The following is a 25378-nucleotide window of genomic DNA, read 5'->3' as shown; positions in this document are numbered from 1 at the left end:
ACAATAGGTGCATATTTCAGTCCTAATCACTTTTTATCCTCTACTCCTATACTACATGAGCTTTCCCTCAACTTTCATAGTCCTCCCAATTATTTTAAAATGAAATTTCCAATTTCTGGTTTCTGTAATCAATATCACAGAGCTCAGTGAGCATGCACATAGTACATCACACCATTTCTGCATGAATGTTTAATTCTGATTAAACATCTGTTATCCTTTATCAAGGCAGAAACCTCTAAGGATATGTCTGGCTTTATAATATTTATGTAGAATGTAAGTGCATAGTTCATGGGTAAGGGGCTACTGGAGATGCGAACTAAAGTGTGAGAACAGATCCTTGGCCATTTGTCACAATGGCTATATGAAACACCCAGATTCAGAGGCAAAATGCCTCTAAATAGCAGTTGCTAGGCAACAGCAGGAGATGACAATTGCCCTTAAGCCCTGCTTGTGGGCTTCCTGGAAGTATCTAGATGGCCTTTGGACTGATGCAGCAGGGCTCTTTTTATGTGCTAATCACTAAATGTATTTGATGAGAGAGGACATGCCCTCAGCTCTTGCCTGTGGGCTTCCCAGAGGCATCTGGTGGACTACTTGTGTGAAACAGGATGCTGGACTAGATTGGCTTTGAGCCTGATCCAGCAGGGCTGTTCCCATGTTCTTATAATACACCAACAGGGCCATCCTTAAGGCAGGGTGACTGGGGCGATCGCCCCCAGCCCCGTGCTGGCACAGGCTCCACTCTGGGCACACTGCAGCTTGCCCTGCTCTCTCTCCCAGTCCCAATCCCAGAAATTTATATTTCCCCACACAGCCCAGCCAACCTTGGTGTGTGTGTGTGCACGCGCATGCGCAGCACAGCACAGGCTAGCTTGTGATTGAAAGGCTCCCTCCAGGCAAGCAGTTACAGCTCCTTGCCTCACAGGTGTTCGGTGGCAGAGGCGTAACTATAGGGGGGCAGGGGAGGCACGTGCCCCGGGCGCCATCTTTTCTGATCACGTGGGGGGTGCCACCATGACAAAAAATATTTTTTTAAATTTTTTTAATTTTTTTGTTAATACAAATGTTTCCTGCTCAGTGCAGCAGCGCTGCAGCAGTCAAGGGAGCGCGTTGGCGCCCCCTCCTCCACGAACGGTCCCTTCCAAGCCGCCCGTGCCCCCCCCCATTGCTTTGTTGGCACCTGGCGGCCAGTCAGTGGCCTGGCTTGGCGGCGGCGGGTGCTTGTGAGGAAAAACCTAAGTATAATGTAGTATGGGGGGGGGCACCATTTCAATGCTTGCCCCGGGCGCCATTTTCCCTAGTTACGCCTCTGTTCGGTGGGTAGGCAGAGCTTCCAGTGAGGCATCTCCTGCAGGCCTCGCTGAAGCCTGAAGCTCAGCACTGGCTGGCAGCTAGGCTGCCTGCTGCCGGCAGGAAGGGAGGGAGGGGGAGTGGCCAGCGCTGGCTGCCCATGCCCACCACAGCTCTGTGCAGACCCTCTGCCCTGCCCTGCCCTGCCTTTGCTTGCCTACAGTCAGACTCCTCAGGCTTAGTAATGGAGATATAATGTGATTTCCTTTTTATGGTTATCCTCCCCCGAATATTTAGGGAACGGTTTGCCATAGAGCTTTGGTATTGGGCACAGATGTAGGGCAGATTGGGAAGACTCTGAATATTTAATTTGAAATGGTTTGGGGGATTTTTTGGGTTTTAATTTTTTTTATTTTTTTTAAAAACGATAAAAAATCCTATAAGTGGCTTGTTTCATGGCAGAAAATGACAGAAATGTCTGGAAATGAAGCCCCGCCCCTTAGACCATCATTCCACCCCGCAATATGGAAGAATCTGCCCTTTGTTGGAAGTGAAGAACTATACACTGTCTCTTGTCTCAATGACACAGGAGGACAGACTAGTGAGTCAGATGGCTAGAGGGTCAAGACATTGGTCATCCCTTCTCTACTGCTCTGATACTATCCCTTGATATATAGATTGCTATTCTTAGGTACTTCCTTCCTTCTGGCCACTTCCTACTTCCTTCCCTTCTCTTCCCTTCCTTCTCTCTTGCAACATGCAAGCTCCTCTCTCCCTGTACCATGTGTGCAGAGATGCAGAATCCATCTGCATCCAGCTAGCTAGCTAGCTAGATTAGAGATCCTATCTCTTCACTTTCCTATCTAGAATGGAGTTCTATAATAAATACTCCTTATATTGATTTGAAACTATGAACTGGCTCCAAGTTATTTTACTCTCAACATACACGCATGCCTAACCAAATTCCACTGTGTTGTGTCTCTGTGCACTCTGCTATAATGAAAAAGGGTTTCTCCTACCAGAGAGAATTCCCAACACCCTTTGCCCTCATAAAAAAAGAGTAAAACACCCCCCTTTCTGCCCCAGCCTTTAGATCACTTGGAATGACTTGGCATAGGGCTTTGGTATTAAGCAGAATTGTAGGTCAGGGTGGGGAAAATATGTATATTTAAATTGAAGTGGATTGGACAAATTGTTGGGTTTTAATTTAAAAAAATTAAAAGCCCTTAAAAAGTCCTATAAATGGCTTTTTTCATGGCAGAATATTACAAAAACTTCTGGAATAAACAAATAAATATAAAATATAAAAATAAATATATCCAAGCTGATTGGACATGTCCAAAAATCTCACTTACACTATTTACACTGTATGTCCTCAATCTCTTGAGAAGGAACTCTGCCAAACACGTTTCCCCAGTCAGTGCTTGTGGGTGCTACTTCTGACTCAGCCGAGTCAGTTTGGGTACCTTGGGAAGAGAATTCCTTGCTAAGAACCTCTTTGGTACTAGGGGTTTTTTAGCCTTGGAGATATTAGTCCTGGATCTTCTGCTACAGCTTCACCAGTTGGAATGCCACCTGAGTAGCTTTCCCAGGAGGGGGAAACCATTTGGCATCCCACCAGACCTAGGAAGCCCTATTGGCTGCCAGTTCTGGTGCTTTGATCGGAGGGATTAGATTGAGAATGGGAGGAGGCTCTCTAGGAGTTTCCTTCCCTGCATTTTAAGCTGGTTAGGGATTCTAAGAGAAACACTGTATGTATGTATGTATGTGTTTAAATTTACTTATATACTGCCTCCTCCATCATCAGTTTTATTACGGCCATTGGCCAGCAAAAATAACATCAGTAAACATAGTCAACATGTCAATAAAACAATGCTAAAACACAATATGACAGATTACAATCAGTAGTAATAAATTATTTAAAAACAACAGACAACTCTCGCAGTTAGGCACTTAATAGGGACCTCAACCTAATGGCAATATAGAAAAATTTAGCCACAACTGCTGTAGTCCCAGGGCTCGAATCCGCGAGGCAGTAATAAGTATAAAAGAGATCACACCTTCCGGGAAACTTGAGTAACAGAGGGGAAATGAGTTCTTCTCTAGCATCCCGATACAAAGCGCAGTACAACAGCACATGGGAGACAGTTTCCAGAAGGGCAATGCCACAAGGGCAGAAAACCGCAACAGGATTATCTTTTGCAAACCTCTGTTCCAACAGAGAAGAGAGCAACACATTAAACCGGGCCCGGGCAAATGCAACCCAAAATTTGGGAAAATGCAGCGTTGTTAAGTAACTAGCACCTCTATCTCCCCAAGGTGGCAAAATCCCAAAATGTAAAGGGGAGCAAGTCCTATTGGCCGAAGACATAAGTTCCTGCCGTTCAATATCGTGCAACTGGAGAAATAATATTTCCTTCACCTTATTCTATTCCCAAGTGAGGAGTTCTGAAGGAGAAAGGCCCAGTTGGATAATTTTATTATTTACAAATGTTAGCCAAGGGTTAGGATAAGAATCCACCCATAAATATTGGAAAAAAGAAAATTCCTGAATCTCAGAACAGAGTTTACTCCATCGAGCGAAAGTAAGCTCCCAGGCTTTACAGACAATAGAGAAAGACCCAGATTCCAAACACAGAGCAGAATAAGGCACACACCTAGGCACTGCAAAAATTGCTCTTGGAAAAATAGACTGTACTCTCTCCAGTTCAGCTGTTACACCCTGGATCCATAACGGGACTCCAAAAAGCAGTTGGGCCACAATCTTAGCACGAAATACCTGGAGTGCCATGGGAACAAACTGGCCCCCTTTAGAGTAGTAAAATCGCAAAAAGGCACTGAGGGTATTGCGGGCTTTATGAATTGAAGACAGTCTATGGGTTTTCCAATTTAGATTATATTGAAATGATATGTCTAAATATTTATAGTTGTAAACCTGCTCAATGTGGTTCTGATTTATTACCCATTTATATAATTTCCTGGATTTAGAGAAAACCAGGACCTTAGTTTTTTTTGTAGTTGACTGTTAGTTTGTTGTCATTGCAGTAGCTGGCAAAAGCATGCAACAGTCTTTGTAAACCTAATCTGGACTGAGATAGCACGGCTGCGTCATCGGCGTAGAGTAAAATGGGCACTCGTTTGTTAGCCAGCTTCGGGGCATGGGAGTCCATACTCTCCAGAAATTGAGCCAAATCACTGATAAAGAGATTGAACAGTGTCGGGGCCAAGACACAGCCCTGTCTAACCCCTCAAGTAGAGGGGATAGAATCAGTTAGGGCCCCATTGATCGCATATCTAACCCGTAATTAGGAATTGGAATAAAGCTGCATCATCAAAAATAGCAATCTCTTATCTATTGTTGTTTTTTCAAGTTTGGACCATAATAAATATCTGCCTCCTCCAAAGACTCTAGGCGGTGAACACCACCACCACCAACGGGCAAATGCCTGGTGAAACAAGTGGGTCTTAAGAAGGGTCTTAAAAGCAGCCAGGGAGGGGGCTGAATGAATCTGGGGGTGGGGGGGGGGAAGAGTGTTCCAAAGAAGAGGGGCGGCCACAAAAAAGACCCTCCTACTGGCCCAGGAACCACACACTACACCAGGGCCTGGGACACTAAGGAGGGCTAGCTGAGAAGACCTCACAGGTCGGGATACAACTGGCCAAGAGAGGTGATCCCAGATATATATAGGGATGTGCAAACCGGTTCGAATTCAAACCAGTTCAAATTCGAACCAGGGTGGTTCAAAGGTTCGAATTCGAACCGAACCAGCCATCAGGTTTGAGCTGCAGGTTCGAATTCGAACCAAACTGGGGGTGGTTCAATTCAAACCGGTTCAAACCGGTTTGAACTGGTTAGGACATACAAAAATGGTAGGTTGGTAGCTGGCATGCAGGGGTACCTGCCACCCAAACCCCAAAGCAATCGGACACTCGTACGATTTTTTATGAATTTTTGAAAAAAAAATTTCCTCATAGGGTATAATGGGACTCGAACCAGCCCATTATTCCCTATTGTGGAGCATCCATGGGTGCCAACAAACATGCAAACTCTGAAGCAATTGGACACCCCTATGATTTTTTTGTGAATATTTGAAATATTTTTTATTATTTTTCTCATAGGGTATAATGGGACCCGAACCAGCCCATATTCCCTATTGTGGAGCACCTAGGGACACAAAAGTGGGGTGGGTGGTAGACAACCAGGGGTGCCTACTATCCACAAAGTTCCAAGGCAATCAGACACTCCTTTGATTATTGGTGAATTTTAAAATTATTTTTGAATTCCTCATAGAGAATAATGAGGATTGCAGCAAATGTATAGCTTCACGTTGGGGAGAAAGGGGTGTCCTAGAGTGGAGTGTGGTGGGTGGTAGTTCCCAAGGTGGGCAAGGAAGCTATCAGAATTATTTGAAAGGAATTAGGAAAAGGGCTGATTTTTAAGTGATTTTTGAAGTTTATGTCTCTTTAAGGTTTTTCTCCATAAAGAAGCATGGAGGTGTCAGCAAATGTATAGCTTCATGTCGGGGGCAAAGGGGTGGCCTAGAGCAGAGTGTGGTGGGTGGTAGTGCCCAAGGGGGCCCAGGAAGCTATCAGAATTATTTGAAAGGAATTGGGCAAAGGGCTGATTTTTAAGTGATTTTTGAAGTTTATGTGTCTTTAAGGTTAGCAGATGAGAGTGGATTCATGGTTTGTCATTGAAAATCTTATATGCTACCGAAGAATCTACACTCAGAACACTTCAGAAACAACAAAACCCAGTACCCCATGGGTTAGCAACCCATGGGAGTGGTTGGCACCCTCTTTGCACTAGACCACCACTCACTCTGGGCCACCCCAGCACCCCACAAGTGGCTTTAAGGTTTTTCTCCGTAGGGAAGAATGGAGGTTTCAGCAGCCCCATAACTGCACTTGGGGGTGCTGGGGTGGCCCAGAGCGAGTGATCAATGCTGTTTCTGTGCTGTGCTGTGGCTTAAAACCTGACTGGAAAGGATCCGGGAAATCAGTGTCTTCTATACTAGTTTCCAGGAAATCCAGGATCCAGGAAATCAGTTTTCTCTAATACAGTAGTCTGCTTATCATATTTTCCCATGTTTTTCTCCTAATTGAAGCAACTCTGTCCAAACCAAGTTCCTCAGAGCAGCATCTGTGTCATGTGGCTGGTTAGAGTCTGAGCTCCATTCAGCTTCCAGGCAGGGCTGGCTGCTGCTGCGGTCCTGGCCATTTCATCATTCAGCAGGATGGGAGTAGAAGGGCTTTTTAGGAGGGTAACTTTTATTAGGGTGATTTGTGTTATCTGATGTGGGGGTGGGGTAGGGACCAAAATTAGACCAAGTTACTGCCTGTACTGGCTTGGGTCCAGACTGTGCCTTTGGAGCAGGTTTTCTACAGGGCCCAGTCTCGCACCACACATTTCCTGATTCTCTAATCCTTTTAATGAACACTGTCCATCCATCTACTGTTGGCATTGGACCCAAGATGGACCTCATATGGGCACTGAGACCATCATATGTGTTTTGGAAAATCTCTGGGTGCCACGCACATATTACATTTCTGCTCTTGGTACGGTCTATGATTAAATAGCTATAGAAGATTCCTAGTAACTGTTTACAGGCTATGTATAGGTCTAGAGGATCTGTGGGGCAGTGCCTATCATTATGGTACAGCCAGTCTATGGTATCTTCAGGGCATAAGACCTTTAGCATGTCTCACATCCAATTAGGAGGATTGAGACTAGTCTTAGAGACTTAGTCTATGCCTAGGTTTAAAGGTTTATGCAACTGGTTGGCTGCTATGGCGGCCACCTGATCTATGTCTGTGCCTGCAGTGTGGGGGTGCTCTGTAAGGAACACAGCCATCCAGGACACAACCATTTCCTGGTTAAGTGGGCCTATGCTGGCAGCAACCGACTGCACTTCGGCCAGTATCCATGGCCAAAGGGTGGCAACATCTTTAACGGTGGGGACTGCTCCACCAACACTGGCTTCAGTGAGACTATAAATCATGGGTGCTATGCCAAGAGTGCCGCGGAAGGTTCTCCTTTCCAGCCACCCATCTGGTCTACTTCCACCAGCCTTGCTGCATCTCACAGTGCCATATGGTGCTTGGTAGCATCCTCCCTCTGACCTGGGTTGGATCTAGGTTCCGAGGTTCCGAGGTGCCACAATGGCTACCACAACATGCAGACACAGTACAAGAGGAAGAGGACTGAGTGGCTTCTTTGCTTCCTTCTTCAGGCTCTCCTGAGGAGGGGGAGGGAAAGGGGGCTGCGCCTGTTCCTCCAGCTGTTTGGTAAGTGCTGCTATTTTAGCGTGGCACTTGCGATGGCTCGCAGGCTCATGCATGAGGTGGTTCTTTTCCAGGAGAAAATCAGCAGCATGCTTGCTAGCCGTTCTCTCCTGCTCCAACTGGATGATATACTTGTGAAGGTTACGGTTTGGGGTTTCCAATTCTTTGACTCTTTAAGCTCAGTAATTTGTTCCTTAAAAGCACTATTTTTGTTAGCAAGCAAATTCCAAAGCAACTCTGTTTCCTTGAGATGTGCCGGGCACTAACTTTATCTACTTCAGCAGTGGCCTCTTTACTGATGGCCAATGCCTTCTCTAGCTTCACACCGGGAGCTTACTTCAGCACTTTAAACAGGGTTGATACATGTTGGACTTAAAAGTGAAAATCTTTAGGTCAGAAAAGTAAAGAACTGTAGAGCAAGAAGAGAATTCCAAGTTCTTATTTACTAATGAAGCAGGATTCTTTATACCAATCACCCATACTCAGTTCAGCCTTATGATTCAGATTATAGTGTGTACAGGCAAGCAGAGAGCATACATGAGCAAGGTGAACCATATCAGAGTTACCTGAAGGTCAGGCTTAAAGAATAAATTTAGTAAAATGCCCTCAGATGATTCAAACTGAAAGCTATATGCATGCTATATGGGCAAGTGACACAGACAAATATAATCTCAGAAAGAGGGCATTTTTTTCCAATTTATATAACATAATCAGAATATGGAACTAAAGAAGTCTGTTCAGCATAAGCAAAAGCAACTTGTTTACAGTTCACATCTTCTAAGAACTTGATAATAGTTTGCATAGTGCTTTTCATATGCTAAAGTGCTGTATGATTATTTTCCTTTGAAAGAGTTCACTGCTATCTTTATTTTTACAGACAGGAAAATAAAGATCCACTGAAATGTTCAAGGCTGCTTTGTGAGCTGAACTGGGATTTGTGTCCCAGGCTTCTGGGTCTTGAGTTTCAGGGATACTGCATTTCCCCCAGCATTCAAAGCACAAATATATAGTAACTAGAAAAATACAATTAATTATCCAGTTGGCCAGGTAGTTGCAATTTAAAGTATTGTGTGGAATGTAGTTACATGAGCAAGCTGCTGGATCATGCCTATGGTATCACTGATAGCTAGCAGCATACAGTCCTCGCCATTGTCTTTTTTGTTTTCTTTTTATTTCTTTGCAGATTTTGGGCACCTCTACTGGGCAACTCCAATGCAGGAACTCTTTCTCCAACCCTTTTTTCTTTGAAGTGATGAAGCACAAGAAGTCTTCTTATATTGGAAGTGGGGAATTAGAGGGTATTTTTGTCCTCTTTGGTTTCAAAGGTTCTCCTAAAAGTAAAAAAAGTCATTGGAAAAATGAGAAATAAGAAGCAGACTGAAATAAATAAGATATAAATAAGCTGTCGCCCTTGCTAACTTGGCAAAGAGGCACCTTTTAACGTGGTGATTCTCTTTATTTAGCAGGGGGAGAGTAATTGGCCCTATCCACCCCCAGCACAGTACCTCTAGAGACTGTTGCTGGTGTCTATCTTATGTTTCTTTTTAGATTGTGAGCCCTTTGGGGACAGGGATCCATTTTATTTATGTATTATTTCTCTGTGTAAACCACCTTGAGCCATTTTTGGAAAGGCAGTATAGAAATCGAATAAATAATACATAATGAAATAATCTCAAACACATTCTGGGATGATTCCATTCTATTAAGGTAAGGTATGAAATTCCCTGGGATTATGAAGGCATACTGATCTACGTGTTGGAGGCAAAACGGCACTGAAGGAGTTAGGTAATAGGGAAGTGTTAAGGATTTTACACATTGGGAGCTGTTGAGTAGTGACCTTTGAACAGTCAACTCAAATGCAAGGTGAACATTAACAACTCACCCAGCCACCTTGCCTTTCAATATAGCCTCTCACTTGCGGGTTTTCATTTATTGCTCCTGTAAGTAACTCTCGTGAGGCTGCATTGCGAGTCTTCTGTGCAACATACACAAACAACTTCACAGCAACAGCCAGGAAAGCTGTTTCATATTGCAGCCCGGAATTCTGACTGATCCACTGCTTGCTGAGAGAATCAACAGTTTCTCCGAATTTTTCCAACTGTAAATGTAGAGTGAAGGTTTGTCAAATACATAGTCTGCTCTACAAGACAAAAGGTCAACATTACTGTGTCAATAGATATTGCAAGTGGGGAAAACACTGTGGTGGGGAAAACAAGTTGAAACACAATGGCCCACATTTCACAGCACATGTGGGCATTTCTGATTGGTCCACACTACTGCGGACATCTAAGGAAGTAGCAACAAACCTACGCAAGAGCACACATGCACAAATACTTAAAGCAGTGCACCTACAGTTCAGGAGTGCCACTTGAGTTTGTTTCCAGAATTTGTTTCCAAACAATATATTTCCCCAATTGTTTTAGATTGTGAGCCCTTTGGGGAGAGTGTGGGAACCATCTTGTTCCTTTTACTATGAAAACCACTTTGAGAACTTTTTTGTTGAAAAATAGTGTATTTATATTCTTAATAAATAATAATGGTCAACAGGGCAATACCCCTTACTGTTGTGTTACACATGTCCAAACTGGGCTTCAGCCTCTCTTTCTAGAGGTTTCATCACTCCTGCCATCCTTGCTATTCACTTTTCCAGTCTTTTTCCATGTTCTGCTTCCTTCCAGTTCTTGGATTGCCTCCTTTGCTATGACCTGTGTTTCATATATTGCTCTGAGACTATATCCACAGCCCTGAGTCAACCACAGCTTGACTTTTAAACAGTCTTTGAACTTGGTTCAGATTTTGATCTGTTTACAAAAGATGCCTTGAAGTGCAACTAGAAGATGCCTTGGAGTGCAACTAGAAGAGATGTTGAGAGAACTGTGATTGGATCTTTGGGTGTGTTTGTGTAATTTTGATTGAGATCATGGCAGTAGGAGGGAGTTTAAAACACATCTTCCTACCCCCACCCCTACACCTTGCCCTGCAAGAGAAAACATGCCAGTACCATGTGGCTGAAGAGAGTAGTGGTATCATGTCTTCTACATATGAGTGGAAACACATGTAGCTGGTCAAAAAGGTCAAATCAAGGGAGATAGCACATGCCAGCACCAGGGAGTTATTCGCATTTGGCTTCATGCTGCAGGGTAAATATTGAGCAAAGCCACTTCGAAGTACACTCGTGGCATTGAGGGAAGCAGCCCCTCCCCTCTTCTCTCTGAGTTGCTTTTGATGCAAGTTCAGATGTTTTCCTTCGTGTTTTCCTTCTAGCCAATGGTGGTGGTGGGGGGGGGAGGGAGACAGTACTGAAGAGCTACATCTGCATTCGTAAAGAGAGTATCCTTCTTATCATGCTAATGATACTACATCAGTGCCTCTCCCTAGTAGCTTAAAATCAGCATTTTAAAAATCCAGAAATACTTTGAGATAAGCTAGAATTTGCAAGACAAAGCCCGACTTGTGTGTGGAGTGGGTCTAAGGATCTTGAAGGGACTTTGATGTAAGTTTGACTGGTGTGTGAATGCATTCACTCTCTCCCGAAGGAGATTTGGGGTAGAAGCCCTGTGTGTAAAGCCTCCTGGTAAGAGACTCAGCACATAGCTGTTTGTATACCAGTGCCAGAAGCTTCCGAGCCAAGATGGGTGAGCTGAAGGGCTTGGTTGCTAATTAAAACATAGATATAGCGGGGATAACGGAAACCTGCTAGAATAGTGAGAACCAATGGGACACATTCCTGGATACAAAGTCTACAGAAAGGGGTGGATTGGGGTGGAGTAGCACTGTATGTTAAAGAAGGGATAGAATCCAACCAACCAGAACCAACAGAGATAAGGCAACTTTGGACTTAATCCTGAGTGATGCCCAAGACCTGGTGCGAGATGTCCGAGTTGTAGAACCATTGGGGAACAATGACCATAGTGTGTTCCAGTTCAGCTTATATGCGAGTGGAGCATTGCCAAGAAAGTCCAACACAGATACATTGGACTTCTCAAAAACTTTTCAAAAATCAGGGGATTGGAAAAGGTCAGGAGGATCAGATCCCTCCAGAAAGCATGGAACTCATTTAAAACCACAATAATAGAAGCTCAGTTTGAATGTATCAAGAAGGGGGAAAGGTACCACCAAGTTCAGCATGGCTAACAAGTAGAGTCAGGGAAGCTATAAAAGGGAAAAAGATTTCCTCCAGAAAGTGGAAGTGCTGCCCAAATGAAAAGAACAGAAAGAAAAACTCTAGCAAAAGAAATAAAAGGAGACAATAAGGGATGGGAAAAGAGAGTTTGAGGAGTACTGTATATAGCTAGAAGCATCAAGGGGAATGACAAACACTTCTTTAAATATATCAGAAGCAGAAAACCTGCCAGGGAGGTGGTTAGATGACGAGGGTGTGAAAGGGATTATTAAGGAGAGTAAGTAGATTGCAGAGAAGCTGAAGGAGTTCTTTGCATCTGTCTTCATGGTGGATGATACTGACCATATATCTGCTCCAGAACTGAGCTTCTCAGGTTTGGAAGCTGAAGAACTGGGCCAATTTGAAATGACAAGAGAGGATGTTCTAAATTTGAAAAACTAAAAATTAATAAATCGCCAGGGCCAGATGGCATCTGAATGAACTCAAATGCGAAACTGCTGATCTCCTAGCAAAAAAATGTGTCCCTACAATCATGCTCTGTACTAGAGGACTGGAAAGTATGCTAATGTACCTTCGATTTTCAAAGAGGGATCCAGGTGGGATTCAGGAAACTACACGCTGTTTAGCTTAACCTCTGTGCCGGGTAAATTGATGCAAAGCATACTTAAGGACAGAATGGTAAAACGTATAGAAGAACAGGCCTTGCTGAAGAAGAACCCACACGGCTTCTGCAAGGCCAGTTCTTGCCTCAGTAACCTTTTGGAGTTCTATGAGAGTGTCAACAGCCATGTGAACAAAGGTGATCCGGTTGACATAGTATACTTGGACTTCCAAAAAGCTTTTGACATAGTTCCCCACCAAAGGCTTTTGAGAAAACTTAGCAGTCAAGGGTAAGGGGACAGGTTCATGTGTGGATTGGTAACAGGTTGGACAGGAAACCGAGGGTAGGAATAAATGGACAGTTTTCACAATGTTGGAGACAGAGTTCCAGTGTGTTGACCTTTTGCACTGACTATCCTAATGACCACCAGGGGCGTAAGGAGTAGAGGTAGTTAGTGAGGGTCTCCTTACCTGTCCCTGCTTGCCTCTACTCTATGACCCCTTCCTTAACTCCTCAGGTATTTCCTGTGCTGAGTCAGTCCTCTTCCTTTCCTCTTGGAGTGTAGATGGAACCATATCTCTCTCTCCCCATCTATCCATTATGTAGCTTTTAGACAGGACTAAGTCTTTCCTATCCAAAATGTACTTTACCAATATACCTATTTAGTTTAGATTGTACAACAAATTCCATGCATGTTCTTCAGATAACTGAAACAACTAAACTCTGCACTCTACTCTGTAACTGGAGTGGGTAACTTCCTTTGTTGGCACTTTGCTAAATAATTACAAAACCCAACAAACAATGGAGGGAACTAATGTGGGGTCCCCTAGGGATCTGTATTGGGACCAGTGCTCTTTAACTTGTTCATAAATGATCTAGAAGTTGGGGAAAGCAACAAGGTAGCCAAATTTGCAGATGAGATCAAACTATTTCGGGTAGTGACATCCAAAACAGATTGTGAGGAGCGCGAAAAGAATCCCTCCAAACTGGGGGAGTGGGCAACAAAATGGCAAATGCGGTTCAATGTAAGCAAGTGCAAAGTGATGTATATTGGGACAAAAAAACCCTAACTTCACATATACATTGAAGGGATCTGAGCAGCCAGTGACTGACCAAGAGAGATCTTGGGATTGTGGTGGACAGCTCGCTTAAAGTTTCAACTCAGTGCGCTGCAACTGTGAAAAAGGCAAATTCTTTGCTTGGAATCAATAGGAAGGGGTTTGAAAATAAAAATGCTACTATTATAATGCTCTTATACGAATCCATGGTGCAGCCACATTTGGAGTACTGTGTACAGTTCTGGTCACCGTAACTTAAGGACATTGTAGACTTGAAAAGGTGCAGAAGAGGGCAACTAAGATGATCGGGGCCTGGAGTACCATCCTTATGAGGCAAGGCTACAGCATTTGGGGCTTTTTAGTTTGGAAAAGAGTTGACTACAAGGAGATATGATAGGGGTGTATAAAATAATGAATGGAGTCAGTAGAGAGTGGACAGAGAGATATTTTTCTCCCTCTCTCATCACAACACTAGGGGTCAGAATGAGATACTTTTTCACACAGCGAGTAATTAATCTATGGAATTCTCTGCCATGGGATGTAGTGATGGACATTTCATATTTTGGGTGGTTGGTACAGAACCTGATTGTAGGGAGAAGTTACCTGTTTTGGATGGCTTTAATAAGGGGCATAGACAAATTCATGGATGGAGGACAGGTCTATCAATGGCTGCTAGTCTGGTGGCTATAGGCTACCCTCCAGCTTCTAAATACCAGTTGCAGGGGAGCAACAGCAAGAGAGAGGGAATGCCCCCACCAATTGCCTGTGGGCTTCTCAGAGCCATCTGGTGGGCCACTGTGTGAAGCAGGATGCTGGACTAGATAGGCCTTGGGCTTGATCTAGTAGGACTGTTCTAATGTACTAAAGAACTAATGCAGTTCCTCCTCAGTGGCAGGCAGGGAGGCTGAGTCCATTCAGTGCCGAGCCTGAGTGAGGAGGCATTCATTTTCCTCTGGCTCAGCCTGGTCTTGAGGCATGCTGTGGGCCAATAAAATCTCATGTCATCTCCCACCCTGTGATTTGCTTGATTAACTACATGCCCAAGACAACAGTAATGGTTGCCAAATGATTCCATTTGTCATTGTTTCACCTTCTTTATAGCTAGGTAGACTTGGTTTTCTGCAGTTTGGGAAAGTTAACACTATGACAGAGAGTAAGAACCTTTTGCCTTCACAACAGAGGATGGTGCATTACCTTTCCCTTGGTTACCTCTGCAATGATCATCTCTCCTAGCTGCCCCAAATCCTCATTATACTGATCTCCTATGTCTCGAAGCCGGCTGGCAATAGTAACTGGGTCGAAAGTGCTTGCAGTGCTGCTTCCAGCTTAAAAGAAAGCAAACAAAAACGTATGGTTGTCGCATCTAGTTACTGACGTAGCTATGCATTTTGATTAATTCAAATCGCTGCTCTAATGATCTTATTTAAATCTATCATGGCCCAGATTGCAATAGGCATTATTTGAAGAGTGTAACCCAGAGGTCCCATCTCAAGGAGCATTCTGTTCAAAAGGCAAGACTGAAAAGCAGGGAAATTGCACAAAATAAGGATGGTAGGTGATTTTTTCTTTTAACAACATACTTATCTGAGAAAAGCATCAATTGGTCCTCAACTAAGTAGCCACACAAGTCCATAGTATGTGCCATCCATCCCTGTAGGCATTTTAAATCTTTGATTTTAAAATAATCCAGTGCCCAGGTAGTTAGGAAATCCCCATTCAAATTGCACTCATCTAGCAAATCTACCTTCATCTGACCTTGGTTTCAGACTGGGGTGGAGATGCAGGCTGATAAGAGCATATCACTCTTCATATAGGCTGTAACTCCTCTCTTCTTACATCCCCCTTCACTAATGAAGCCTAGAGGAATAATATAAAGAACACTTACTGTATGAGTTCTTCCCTATGTACAGATCCCTATGTTTTCTGCTGTATATCTATAATAGTGGTTTCTTCTGGCCCAGCCTTAGCCATACAGTGATATGAATTCCATGGTAGTGGCCTCCTCATTCCTGTGCAGGCACACATACTCAGCAGCGGCCTGTGTTAACAAGCTGGAGTGGTGGGAAACAAGCCGCGCTCTCGCTCCCTTCCGGCCCTGCACTGGTGCTGAAATTGAGCCATGCAGACTGGCCATTTGTCCTGTATGGTAAAGTGTGCAGTCAAGTCGATTTCGACTCCTGGCGCCCACAGAGCCCTGTGGTTTTCTTTGGTACAATACAGGAGGGGTTTACCATTGCCTTCTACCACGCAGTATGAGATTATACCTTTCAGCATCTTCCTATATCCCTGCTGCCTGGTATAGTAGCAGTGGGGATTCGAACTGGCAACTTTCTGCTTGTTAGTCAAGCATTTCCCTGCTGCGCCACTTAAGGTAGTATTCCTAGGGGAAGGAAATCCCCAGCTGGGCAGATGACCAGATGAATGGTTCGATTACATGACCTCTGTGTTTACCCCACACAAATGCTGCCACATTTGTGGTGCTGGCCACATTGTGGGGCTGGCCACATTGAAGTACGAAGCAACCATGTTTCAGAAGTAATATCTGCACACAAGATAGCAGATGGCTCTGGGGAACAATGTGGTTACTTTCCACACAGCAGCTGCCCCTCCCTGGCCACACTGAAGTAGGAAGCAACCATGAGACTTTCCCAGTTTGCACAGCTTCCTGTTTGCAGCCATTTCCCAGAAGATTTCAAATTGACCCTGCATTTACATATTCTTTTTTCTCTTATTGAGACACCTGAAAAAACTTCAGTATCAAAACTATCCGTGAAGAAATGCAGCTGCCCATAGTCATGGCAGTCCCAGCAGTGAAACAAGAGAATCTATTAAGGCTAGGAACAGGGTCATTTCTAGCAGGGGGAAGGAGGATGTGCAGTCCTGACAAGCCAAACAGCAGCTGCAGGGCTCCAGCAAGGCAAAGTGGTGGCAGTGTGGAAATTCCTGCTTGGAGTCTCCCTGCCCATCCCCACCACTGCCAGCCCCCAAAGTGCAGCTCTCACCACAGCAACCACTCTCTAATCCAGCCGGGCCCCTGTAGCATACTCAGCTTGGCTGTGTGTGGTGATGGCGCCAGCCAGCCTGCACTCTCCTCCAGGTAAACCCAGGCACGTAACAACAATCGGGCAAGGGGAGACAGTTGTCTGGGGGCCCACTGCCTGGAGAGGCCCCCCAGAGGCACCTCACCTGACTCCCCATTGCCCCCTGCCCAGCCCCAAGGCCCCTCAGCCACTTGCCCTGTTCGCCGTCTCTCCAGCTTGTTCTCCTGGCTGGCAATGGAGGCAGCAGACAAGCTGCAAAGAGCTCCTTTTCTCCCGCCTCTCAGCTGATCGGCGGGTGGGCGGGGCTTCCACGGAGGCCTCGTGTAGGCCTCTGTGAAGCCTGAACTCCAGTAGGGCCCAAGCCAGCCAGGAAGGAGGAGGCAGCCAGAGTGGCCACCACTGTTCTCTGCAGCAGAAGACCCCTTGCTGCCCTGCCAAACCCAGCATTTGCCAGGTAGAGTGTGAACTCCTTTTTGTGGTTACCTTCCTCCCCCCCGCCCCGCCCGGATATATAGGCATCTGCTTGCCATAGGGCTTTGATATGGGGGGTGGGACTGAGAAGTCTCTGAATATTTATTTTTAAACAGCTTGGAAAATTTGCTGGCTTAAAAAAAACTATCTAAAAAGTCCTATAAGTGGCTTGTTTCATGGCAGAAAATTACAAAAACTTCTGGAAGAAACAGTATTATATTTATTTTATTCATTCATTTATAAATGCACTTATGTTCAAGTTGTTTTGCAACCCAGAAGGTCTGAGTGAGAACTGTGAAGCATGTCTTGTGCTTTTATTTTATTTTATTTTTCTTGTGTGTGAACTGCTCCCCAATAACTTGCAGGGACTTCAGGATCAATCTGGCCAACATCTGAATGCAGCACCTCTATTCCAGAGGAGATGTGTGTTAAAGGGCTTTAAAAGCCTCCTGTGAAAAACCTCCTGGAATCGAACTTGACTGAATTTGTTCAGAATTCTGAGAAAACAAACATAGGCTCACCCTGCATGGTTGAAAGTCTCCTTTGCTAATCTGCAGCGAGGGGGCCATTTTAATCATTCATCTTTCTAGTGTGTTCTAGGCATTAAAAGTAAAACAAATGTATAGTACTCAATGTATATCACTATATATTGTGACGTGTGCGTGTGTGTATTCAGTGAAATGTATTTCCAGGCAGCATACTTATTTTGGAATATCAGACTTAAATCCTTGGGGGCCTGGGGTGTGCGGAGGCCCTGGACTTTGAGTGGGGGGGCCCCATTTTAAAATCTCGTCTCTGGGCCCACTGCAACCTTGCTACGCCCCTGGGTAAACCATAGAGGTGAGCAGTTCAGTCAGAGCTGCAGTGTATGCAGCTGAGCAGAGAGCGCCTTGGAGGCCTGGTTGGGTCAGGAGTGCACTGCTGCAGCAGGAATTGTGCCCAGGGGTGGGGGGGTCAGCAGCAATGGGAGATTCCAGGCTGGAATTCCTGCACCAGCACTGGCACAGGGTCGGAGATGGTGTGGGTTCAGAGTAATGTTCCCGATCCCACCCCCTGCCCCTCAAGAATGGTGCTGGCCACAAGCTTCAATATACCTATCATTCAACTATAAGGACAGGGTTGCTGACTGATAAAGAATATTTAATACTTCATAATTTAACTGAATGTAAACTACTTTGAACTGTTGATAAAGGAGTATAGAACAGAAGTATTTTAACCAAAGTAAAATAGAAGTATTTTAATAAAATTAAAATAGTTGGTAATATGTGGGACTGGGAGGTAATGACAACATTGTAATAAGCAATAAGGCCCTTTCTTCAGACAGTGAGTGGGCATTTTTGTTCTTGCACCTTTCTTTCACTGTCTTAAAACAGCACCAAGTTAAGTTGTTGGTTTGGAGATATGAACATATAAATGGGCTCCTTCATTAGAAGGTAGATTATTGATCAGTCAGACAATTTTTACTCAGTGAATATCTCTAGTGTTGCTGCACTGAGGCTTTATGCAGAATCTTGAGCTTTAATTAGGATGTTATGAATTATCATATTCTGGGCACTCCCCACTTCTCCAAGCAGTAGGGAGCTCCAGGGTAAAGCACGCCTTGGATTCTCCTCTTTCTGGAGGATAAATCACTGGAGGGGAATTGTGTCTTTGTAATATTTCGTTTATTTACAAATACAACAAGCGGAACATTAGATGGAGTTTAAATAGTAGAACACTCCTGTAAGTCAGTAGTCAACAAAAGATTACACCTGTTCCCAGAGAATAGACCATCTCTGCTCAGCTTCTCAATTCCAGTTTTTCCAAACTTCACAACAGAAGCAGTTTCAAACTGCTGTTTCTTTTCACTGGCCACACACCTCCTGGCTGGTGGTGGGGGATGAGTAACTTTCTGCTCTCACATCAGCCCCCCTCCCCACTCCCGCAGCCAGATGGGGGACATATGCCCTAAAACCTCTATGACTTCCTCCTCCAAGGTGACCTCAGCCCTGAACAAGAGCAGACCAGCTAGCATTCCTGCAATCTTGTTACAACAACAAACCTTTTTACTTACACCCAATATCCAGCAACAATCTCTAATTCCACAAGCCTCAAGTGAAAAAGGGACCAACACATTTCTCTACAAATGTCCATACTTCCCCACAAACAAATTATCTTACCTGCATGAGACATCCCTTGAGGCTGGACTTCTAGGCCACGAAGCATTACTTTTTCTTTCTTAGGGCCTTCATACATTATTTTTGGTTTCTTAGGGATAAAGTCAGAAAGTAATGCTTCCACAATTTGCTCTGTTTGCTCCTCAAAGGTCATTGAGTTCTTCATGATTGTGTGTGTGAGTATTCCAGAAAGTGCTGCTGCTTTTCCAACTGCTCCTTCTCCTACAGATGAGCTAGTCTTTAACTGCTTCTCTCCTTCTTGTTCAGAATGTGTGAGGATTAGAAACACAGCTAGGCATTCCCCAGACCAGGCTATCTACCTTATATGAGGAAGTTTATTCTTATTTGTTCTGCAGTGCAGCTACACCCACAATATCAGAATTAAATGATAAAAGACAATTGTCAGCAGGAAGTTTCCAGTGATTCACCTCCACTGATGTTTTCTCTTCCTCCCTGAAGATAATGCAGCTAGGATCAATTATTAGTATTAATGTACATACAAGGCAACTGTACTCTGATCTATACTGATCTATACTTTTGTAGTCTGGTCATAGCAGCACACAATTGTCAGTTATCAGGCAACTTACTCCCTTTTGTTCACAGTCCATTCTATTACCACAATTGCACAACCAATTTCTGACTGGTTACTACCCAAGATATGGGTATTTTGCAGTCTTACTGTGCACATTATGTATATATTATTATTACATCTACATGCATTATGGTCATTTTCAGTGCTGAATTATTTTGGAACCAAAATTGCAATTGTGCCCAGAGGGTCAAGGGGCCCCACAAGGCTCTACAGACCCATGGCCAGGGTGTGACATTGCCCCCCCCCATTTTTCTCTTCCCCCACCTCCAGCTGTGTGACTCCAAATCACAGCCAGCGAGCTGCTTCTCTTTTTTCAGGGAGAACGACGGCAGCTGAGAAAGGAAAGGGTTAAACCAGCCCAAGGATTGGTTCTCTTTCCTTGAGTTGTACTCCTTCCCGGCTGGGCAATTCAATGCAGAGTTGGTGAGGGAGTGGGAAGGAAGCATGATGGCCGCAAGCAGAGCTGGAAAGGAAAGAGAGATCCCATCCCCAACGGAAAGCCTCCCTTGGTGTGTCTCTTCCCTATCCCTAAGCCCCTGTTTGTGCTTGTAGTAAACCCTCCCCACCCCAATAGTATACCTTTATGTGAGGAAATTAGTCACTACAAAAATTATTAAAAGCTTTAAAAAATAATAAGAGGGAGGAAAAATGCTCTAACATAGATATTTTTCTGTTTTTCCCTGCCTTTTGGTTTATTAAGGGCTGGTTGTTGGGCTTGAAGACAGCTTGTAGCCTTAATCGCCCCCTGTAATCAGCTGGGGGGAGGTAGTGGGTGGCAAAGAGCTGGGGAGTGGCAGACTGGTGAGGCAACACCTGCAGGTGATAGGGACAGGACAGAATGCCAGCACAATGCCCCATGGTGCAGGTGCTGACTGACACCATCACCTCACCTCATTTCTACAGTGAGCCACCCTTGAAACGAGTGAGTGTATCTGTATGATGGAAGTGGATGCAGGCACATGCTACACTCATAATTTACAGTAAAAGAGATACACTAAAAAAAAGGTGTACACCAAAATAATAATAATCATGTTTTTCAAGTTAACTCCACAATATTGAATTTCACAAATTGCATTCATCTATCTATCTATCTCAGGGTCCAAAATTACCTATCTGCACCTCTGGCACCAAAAACTTGAGCTAGAACTCTTAGGGCACATGAAAATGACAGCCTTCCAAGTGTCCAGTTGGTCTTTGTAAGATGCAACTTGATATGCAAGAAGCATCTTGGGGAAAGGCATCATGTTAGTCATATAACACTGTGTTATACAACACAGCTTTGGTTGCTATTTCCCATCAGTTGTACAAGCTAGCATGGGCAGAAACATTTCTTTTTACCCATTCGGCTTCATGGATCTGTTGCACTGGAAAAATGCATGCAATCTCCCTGCATTGGTAATGAAAGCACATCACTGAAGATTTCTAGCTAAAATAATCTATTCCAGAGCTAGAAGCTTCATCTTTTAATAGAGCACCATTCTAGTAGAGCAGGACTGACTTTTTTCTTTCTCTCTTTCTTTCTTTTTGGAGAGTGTGGTGGTAAACCACCTCTACAAAGAACATGCTACTGCTACCAGGAACATAGGCAGCTGCTTTATACCCAGTCAGATCATTAGTCCATCTATGTCAGTACTGTCTACACTGACTGGCGGTTGGGGCTGTGCATTGCATTGGCCTGATAATCAGGTCTGAAGAGATGCGAGCCTTATCAGGGTATTTTTCAAAGGAAATTTCTCCAATACTGGCAAACTATTTGATAGCTTCACATTTATTGGGGGGTGGGGGGAAGGAAGCAGGTCTATGAGAAGGTTGCTGAACCTCTCCCTGATCAGATTAAACTCTGCCTGGTTTACCTGGGATCGACTGAGCCAGTCAGCCACCAAGTCTAGTTCCCCCTTTAGGAGTTCTGTGACCAGAGATAGCAGATTTGGTCTCTGCCCAAGAAAGGAGAAGGGCTGCCTCTTACATCAGAGACTGCAACTTTGTGCCTCCCTGTTGGTTTTCATGGGCTTTTGCAGTCACATTGTCCAGGCCAAGATGTGCTGGTGCCAAACCTGGAGAAGGAACTCCTGGAGGGCTAGCCGAATTGCCCTGAGTTCCAGCCAGTTTATGCTGTGAGTTCTCTTCTCCTGACTAGGTTCCCTGCACCCAGGGTAGCAGACAGTGGGCCCACCACCTCAACAAACTGGTATCTGTGGTAACTTGTATCAGAACTACTGGAGGGAAACACACCCCTTGAGAGTAGCAAAAGACAACCACCAGGCCAGGGATGATATTACCTCCCTGCTCAAAAAAGACGTGACTTGAGCAATTTTGTCCTGCCAGGGGAGACATGCCCATTGCAGGGGTTGGGAGTGAAATCTTGCCCAAGGGGTCAGCCCTATGGTGGATACCATGGTGCCCTGCAACTGGCTGAGAGAAAGAAAACTGGCCCTCAGTTGGCACTGGAGAGCTTTACAACCCTTGATTAACATTTGCCTCTGTGGAGGAGGGAGACCTCCCCTTTTGTGGTGTTGATGAGGCCCTGAGGTGGAGAATACTGGCTTGAGGGGATAGGGAGCTCTTTTGGGTGTTCTCAATGAACCCATGTTCCTAGAGACACCGAAGTGTGTCCTGCACATCCCTGAGGCTCTTCTGGACAGACAAAGACCTGATCAGTATATTGTCTACGTAAAGGTGGACCCCACTGGTTCTCAAGTGCGCCACGAATGCCACTACGATCTTGGTGAACGCTCTCAGCACAGTTGAGAGACCGAAGGGAAGGGCCTGATACCAAAAGTGAGCCCTATTGTAAGCGAACTGGAGTTACCTTCTTTCTGGGGGGTGAATTGGGACATGCAGGTAGGCCTCCTTCAGATTGACTTAAGTAAGGCAACCCCCATTCAGAATGGGGGTCCACCTTACAGCCATCAGAATGGAGTGGAGTGTCTCCATCCAGAACCCTTTTCTCCTGAGGAAGTGGTTCAAGAACTTCAGATCCAGGATGGACCTCCACTCCCCACTATTCTTCAGGACAAGAAAGAGAATGGAGTACACCCCCTGGCAATGTATAGAGGGACACACTGGTTCTATAGCCTGGATTTTTAAAAGATACTGAATTGCAGACATTATTGAATGTCTGCCCTTCTTCCTCAGTCTGGGGGAGGGTAAGAATCTGTTTGGGGGCTGGGACAGAAACTCCAAAGACTAACCTTGAGACAGTTTGCAAAATCCAAGCATTCCTGACCATGTGAGTCCAGACATGGTCAAACCTCTGCCACTGCCCCCCATGGGAGGGTTTGAGTCATTGGTTGTTATTGTACCTGAACCTGGGTTTGGAGGATTGAGAGCTGTTGTTGTTGTCTTGAAATGTGTTTCGAAGCTTGAACCAGATAAAATGGTCCTTCCTTGGTTGGAGACAGATCTGCAGTCCTCCTTGAAAGAAAATGAAGGCATAGCTTTCTTTTTGTCCTTAGTCTCCACCAGAACTACAGGCTCCAAAATCTCCCCAAACAATGTCTCCCCTTTGAAGGTGGAGTTGGCCATTGAATGCAGGACTTTTGATCCATCCACCAGTTCTTAAGCCATAACAGCCTGCATGCTGAGACATCAGATGCCAAGGCTTGGGCAGACAATTGAGTAGCTTCCAGTGATGAGTAAAGGCTGCTGGCCTTGTTAAGCTTATTAAGCACCTGCCATAGGCTTGGAGGTGTCTTGAGGAACCAGGGGTAGAAGGTCCCTGATCCAAAGCATGGATATGCAGGTGAAAATAGAATTTGCCACATAGGCACCCATGGAAAGAGCAGTTGCCTCATGTGAGCTATGAAGGCCATCACCACATTTCCCGTTCTCTTGGTTCTTTAAGGGGTTTTTCCCATTGCTGGGCAGAACACCTTTGACAAGGGCAGCAACCTCTGCATTGACCAAAGGTACTTTCAGCTTGTCCATCACAACTCCTGATAGGAGGTCCCCGGCCTTCAGTGCGTTTGCCCATTCGGCCTGAATGGTGTTAAAAAAAAAATAAAAAAGTGAGGGCATGGAACTACCACCTCCTTTGTATGAGCCACTGGGAGAACCTCTGGGTCCCCTTGAGCTTGGTTAGGGGCTAAGGGGATGGCACCCTCCAACTTCAAAATTTTTCTATCCTTGTGGAGCAGAAAGGGAAAGTCCTGCAGGGCAAACAACCTGTGGGACAAAGACTGAGCAAAATCCACCTCCTCCTTGGAATGTTCCCCCTCCTCCGTCAAACACTGATTTCTCTGTGTCTAGGTCCTCATCTGATGGATCAGATTGATCTGGGAAATTGGAAACCTCAGGTTGACAGGCCCTTGGGGTAACAAGTTGGACAGATGGTGTGTGGGACGTTTATGCCCATCATGGGGGAGAGGGAAGAGCCATGGCCTGAACCACTACAGGAGCACCTAGGCTGAGATTTTGTTTTTTAAAAATCCTTTTTAGAGCACCCCCTCGGAGTGCTATGGTCTGGCACAGAACCTGCTCGGGGCTGTGACCCACCATCAAAATTGGTAGAAACTTTGGGTGGGAGCCATTTGCTGAGCTCTTTGGCTACTATGTGCCTAAAGACAGCTTGCAGGCGCTGAGGGACTTCCTCCTCTGGCACCACATCCTCTGCAATTGTTCCCACACTGGACTGGCTGCGGGAATCAGTGTCCCCCAATCACCTGACCTTTGAGCCCCAGAGGTTCCAGACATCCCTGGCAATGCAAGTGACAAGGACTGCTGTGTGGGCTGGGTGAGAACAAGCAGGATTGCCATCCTCCATGGTTGGGGCTTCCTCTGCCTGGCCAGTGCTAATAAGTGTCCACTTTTTTGGTGGGGGGCGGGCAGAAATGTTCTTCTCTAGAGCCTTTCATGCTGATTTCCCCACGTTGTGGGGGGACTGATCTCTCTTCTGGCGTGCCATGGAGGCAGCAGTAGCAGATGCTACTGCTTGAGACCACATCTCGTTGAATGCCAAGGCAGCAGCAGAGTCCTCAGAGAGAGAGAGGGAGACACCTCTCTCGTTACTGCCTGCCCGCGTGGCCAAGATGGAGACAGCACACATGAGTAATGTCCACTGCAAACCATCTCTCCCCGCCCCCGACGGCTGGGTTCACAATAGAGAATTTGGAGGGGAAGGAGTCAGAGTATTAAGGAAACAGACAAAATGTACACCAAGTGCTGAGCAACAAAAAAAACCAGCTCATGCTCTGAGCAAAATAGGGTGAAGACTGGAACCTAATGGGGGTTGGCCCCACCCACTGGCACAATGTGGTTTTTTCTGACTGGCCCTGTCAGAAAACCACAATGTGGTTTTTTCTGACCTTCCGCTTTCTGGTAAATGGCACTGCCTCCTAAACTCCCTGCTCCCCACACACTGAAGCTGTTTCTTCTTTAACCCCACCCCACCAAAAAAGGAAAGAAAGAAGTTGGCTTCAAAACGCTATCCACTGCTAAAACTACATCCTTTTTCCTAGGAAGGGGTCAAAATACAGAGCTTATATATAAAATTATTGCAAAAACAAACAAAAAAACCCCACCAAGCCAAGCTTATGTTCTTTGTCAGTAACTGATCCCTCTCTGATCATGTTTAATAATTTAAAAAAAGTGCTCCTTCAGATATTTTAAAAGTTTTAAACCCTGCCTTTCAATATCAATCAGGGTTGCACAACTTCCACACTCCAGCTGTTGTTGGACTAACTGCCATCATCCCTGATTATTGGTTGCTCTGGCTGGATGATGGGAGTTTTAGTCCAACAGCTGGAGGTTCTGATCAAAATGA

At 45.1% G+C, this 25378-nt stretch overlaps 2 protein-coding genes across 2 annotated transcripts in view; one reads left to right on the top strand and one right to left on the bottom strand.

Moving 5' to 3' along the window:
* Positions 1–8045: 8045 nt before the first annotated feature.
* BCL2L15 (BCL2 like 15) lies at positions 8046–19714 on the bottom strand. Its single transcript, XM_053245853.1, has 4 exons — positions 18921–19714; positions 14552–14682; positions 9458–9673; positions 8046–8906 (listed from the first exon to the last, which is right to left on the bottom strand). The coding sequence occupies exons 1-4, from the start codon at positions 19189–19191 to the stop codon at positions 8895–8897; spliced, it is 630 nt and encodes a 209-aa protein (XP_053101828.1). The 5' UTR covers positions 19192–19714; the 3' UTR covers positions 8046–8894.
* Positions 16755–25378, top strand: part of DCLRE1B (DNA cross-link repair 1B) — a 35662-nt gene continuing 27038 nt past the window's right edge. Inside the window, exon 1 of the mRNA XM_053247477.1 lies at positions 16755–16852. The gene's annotated coding sequence lies outside the window, so the exon portion shown is untranslated. The remainder of the gene's footprint in view (positions 16853–25378) is intronic.

This window comes from Hemicordylus capensis, chromosome 4, assembly GCF_027244095.1.
Source record: "Hemicordylus capensis ecotype Gifberg chromosome 4, rHemCap1.1.pri, whole genome shotgun sequence".
In the NCBI taxonomy this organism is placed as follows: domain Eukaryota; kingdom Metazoa; phylum Chordata; class Lepidosauria; order Squamata; family Cordylidae; genus Hemicordylus; species Hemicordylus capensis.
The sequence above is the reverse complement of the archived record's forward strand: the minus strand, read 5'-3'. Positions and strand labels throughout refer to the sequence as shown.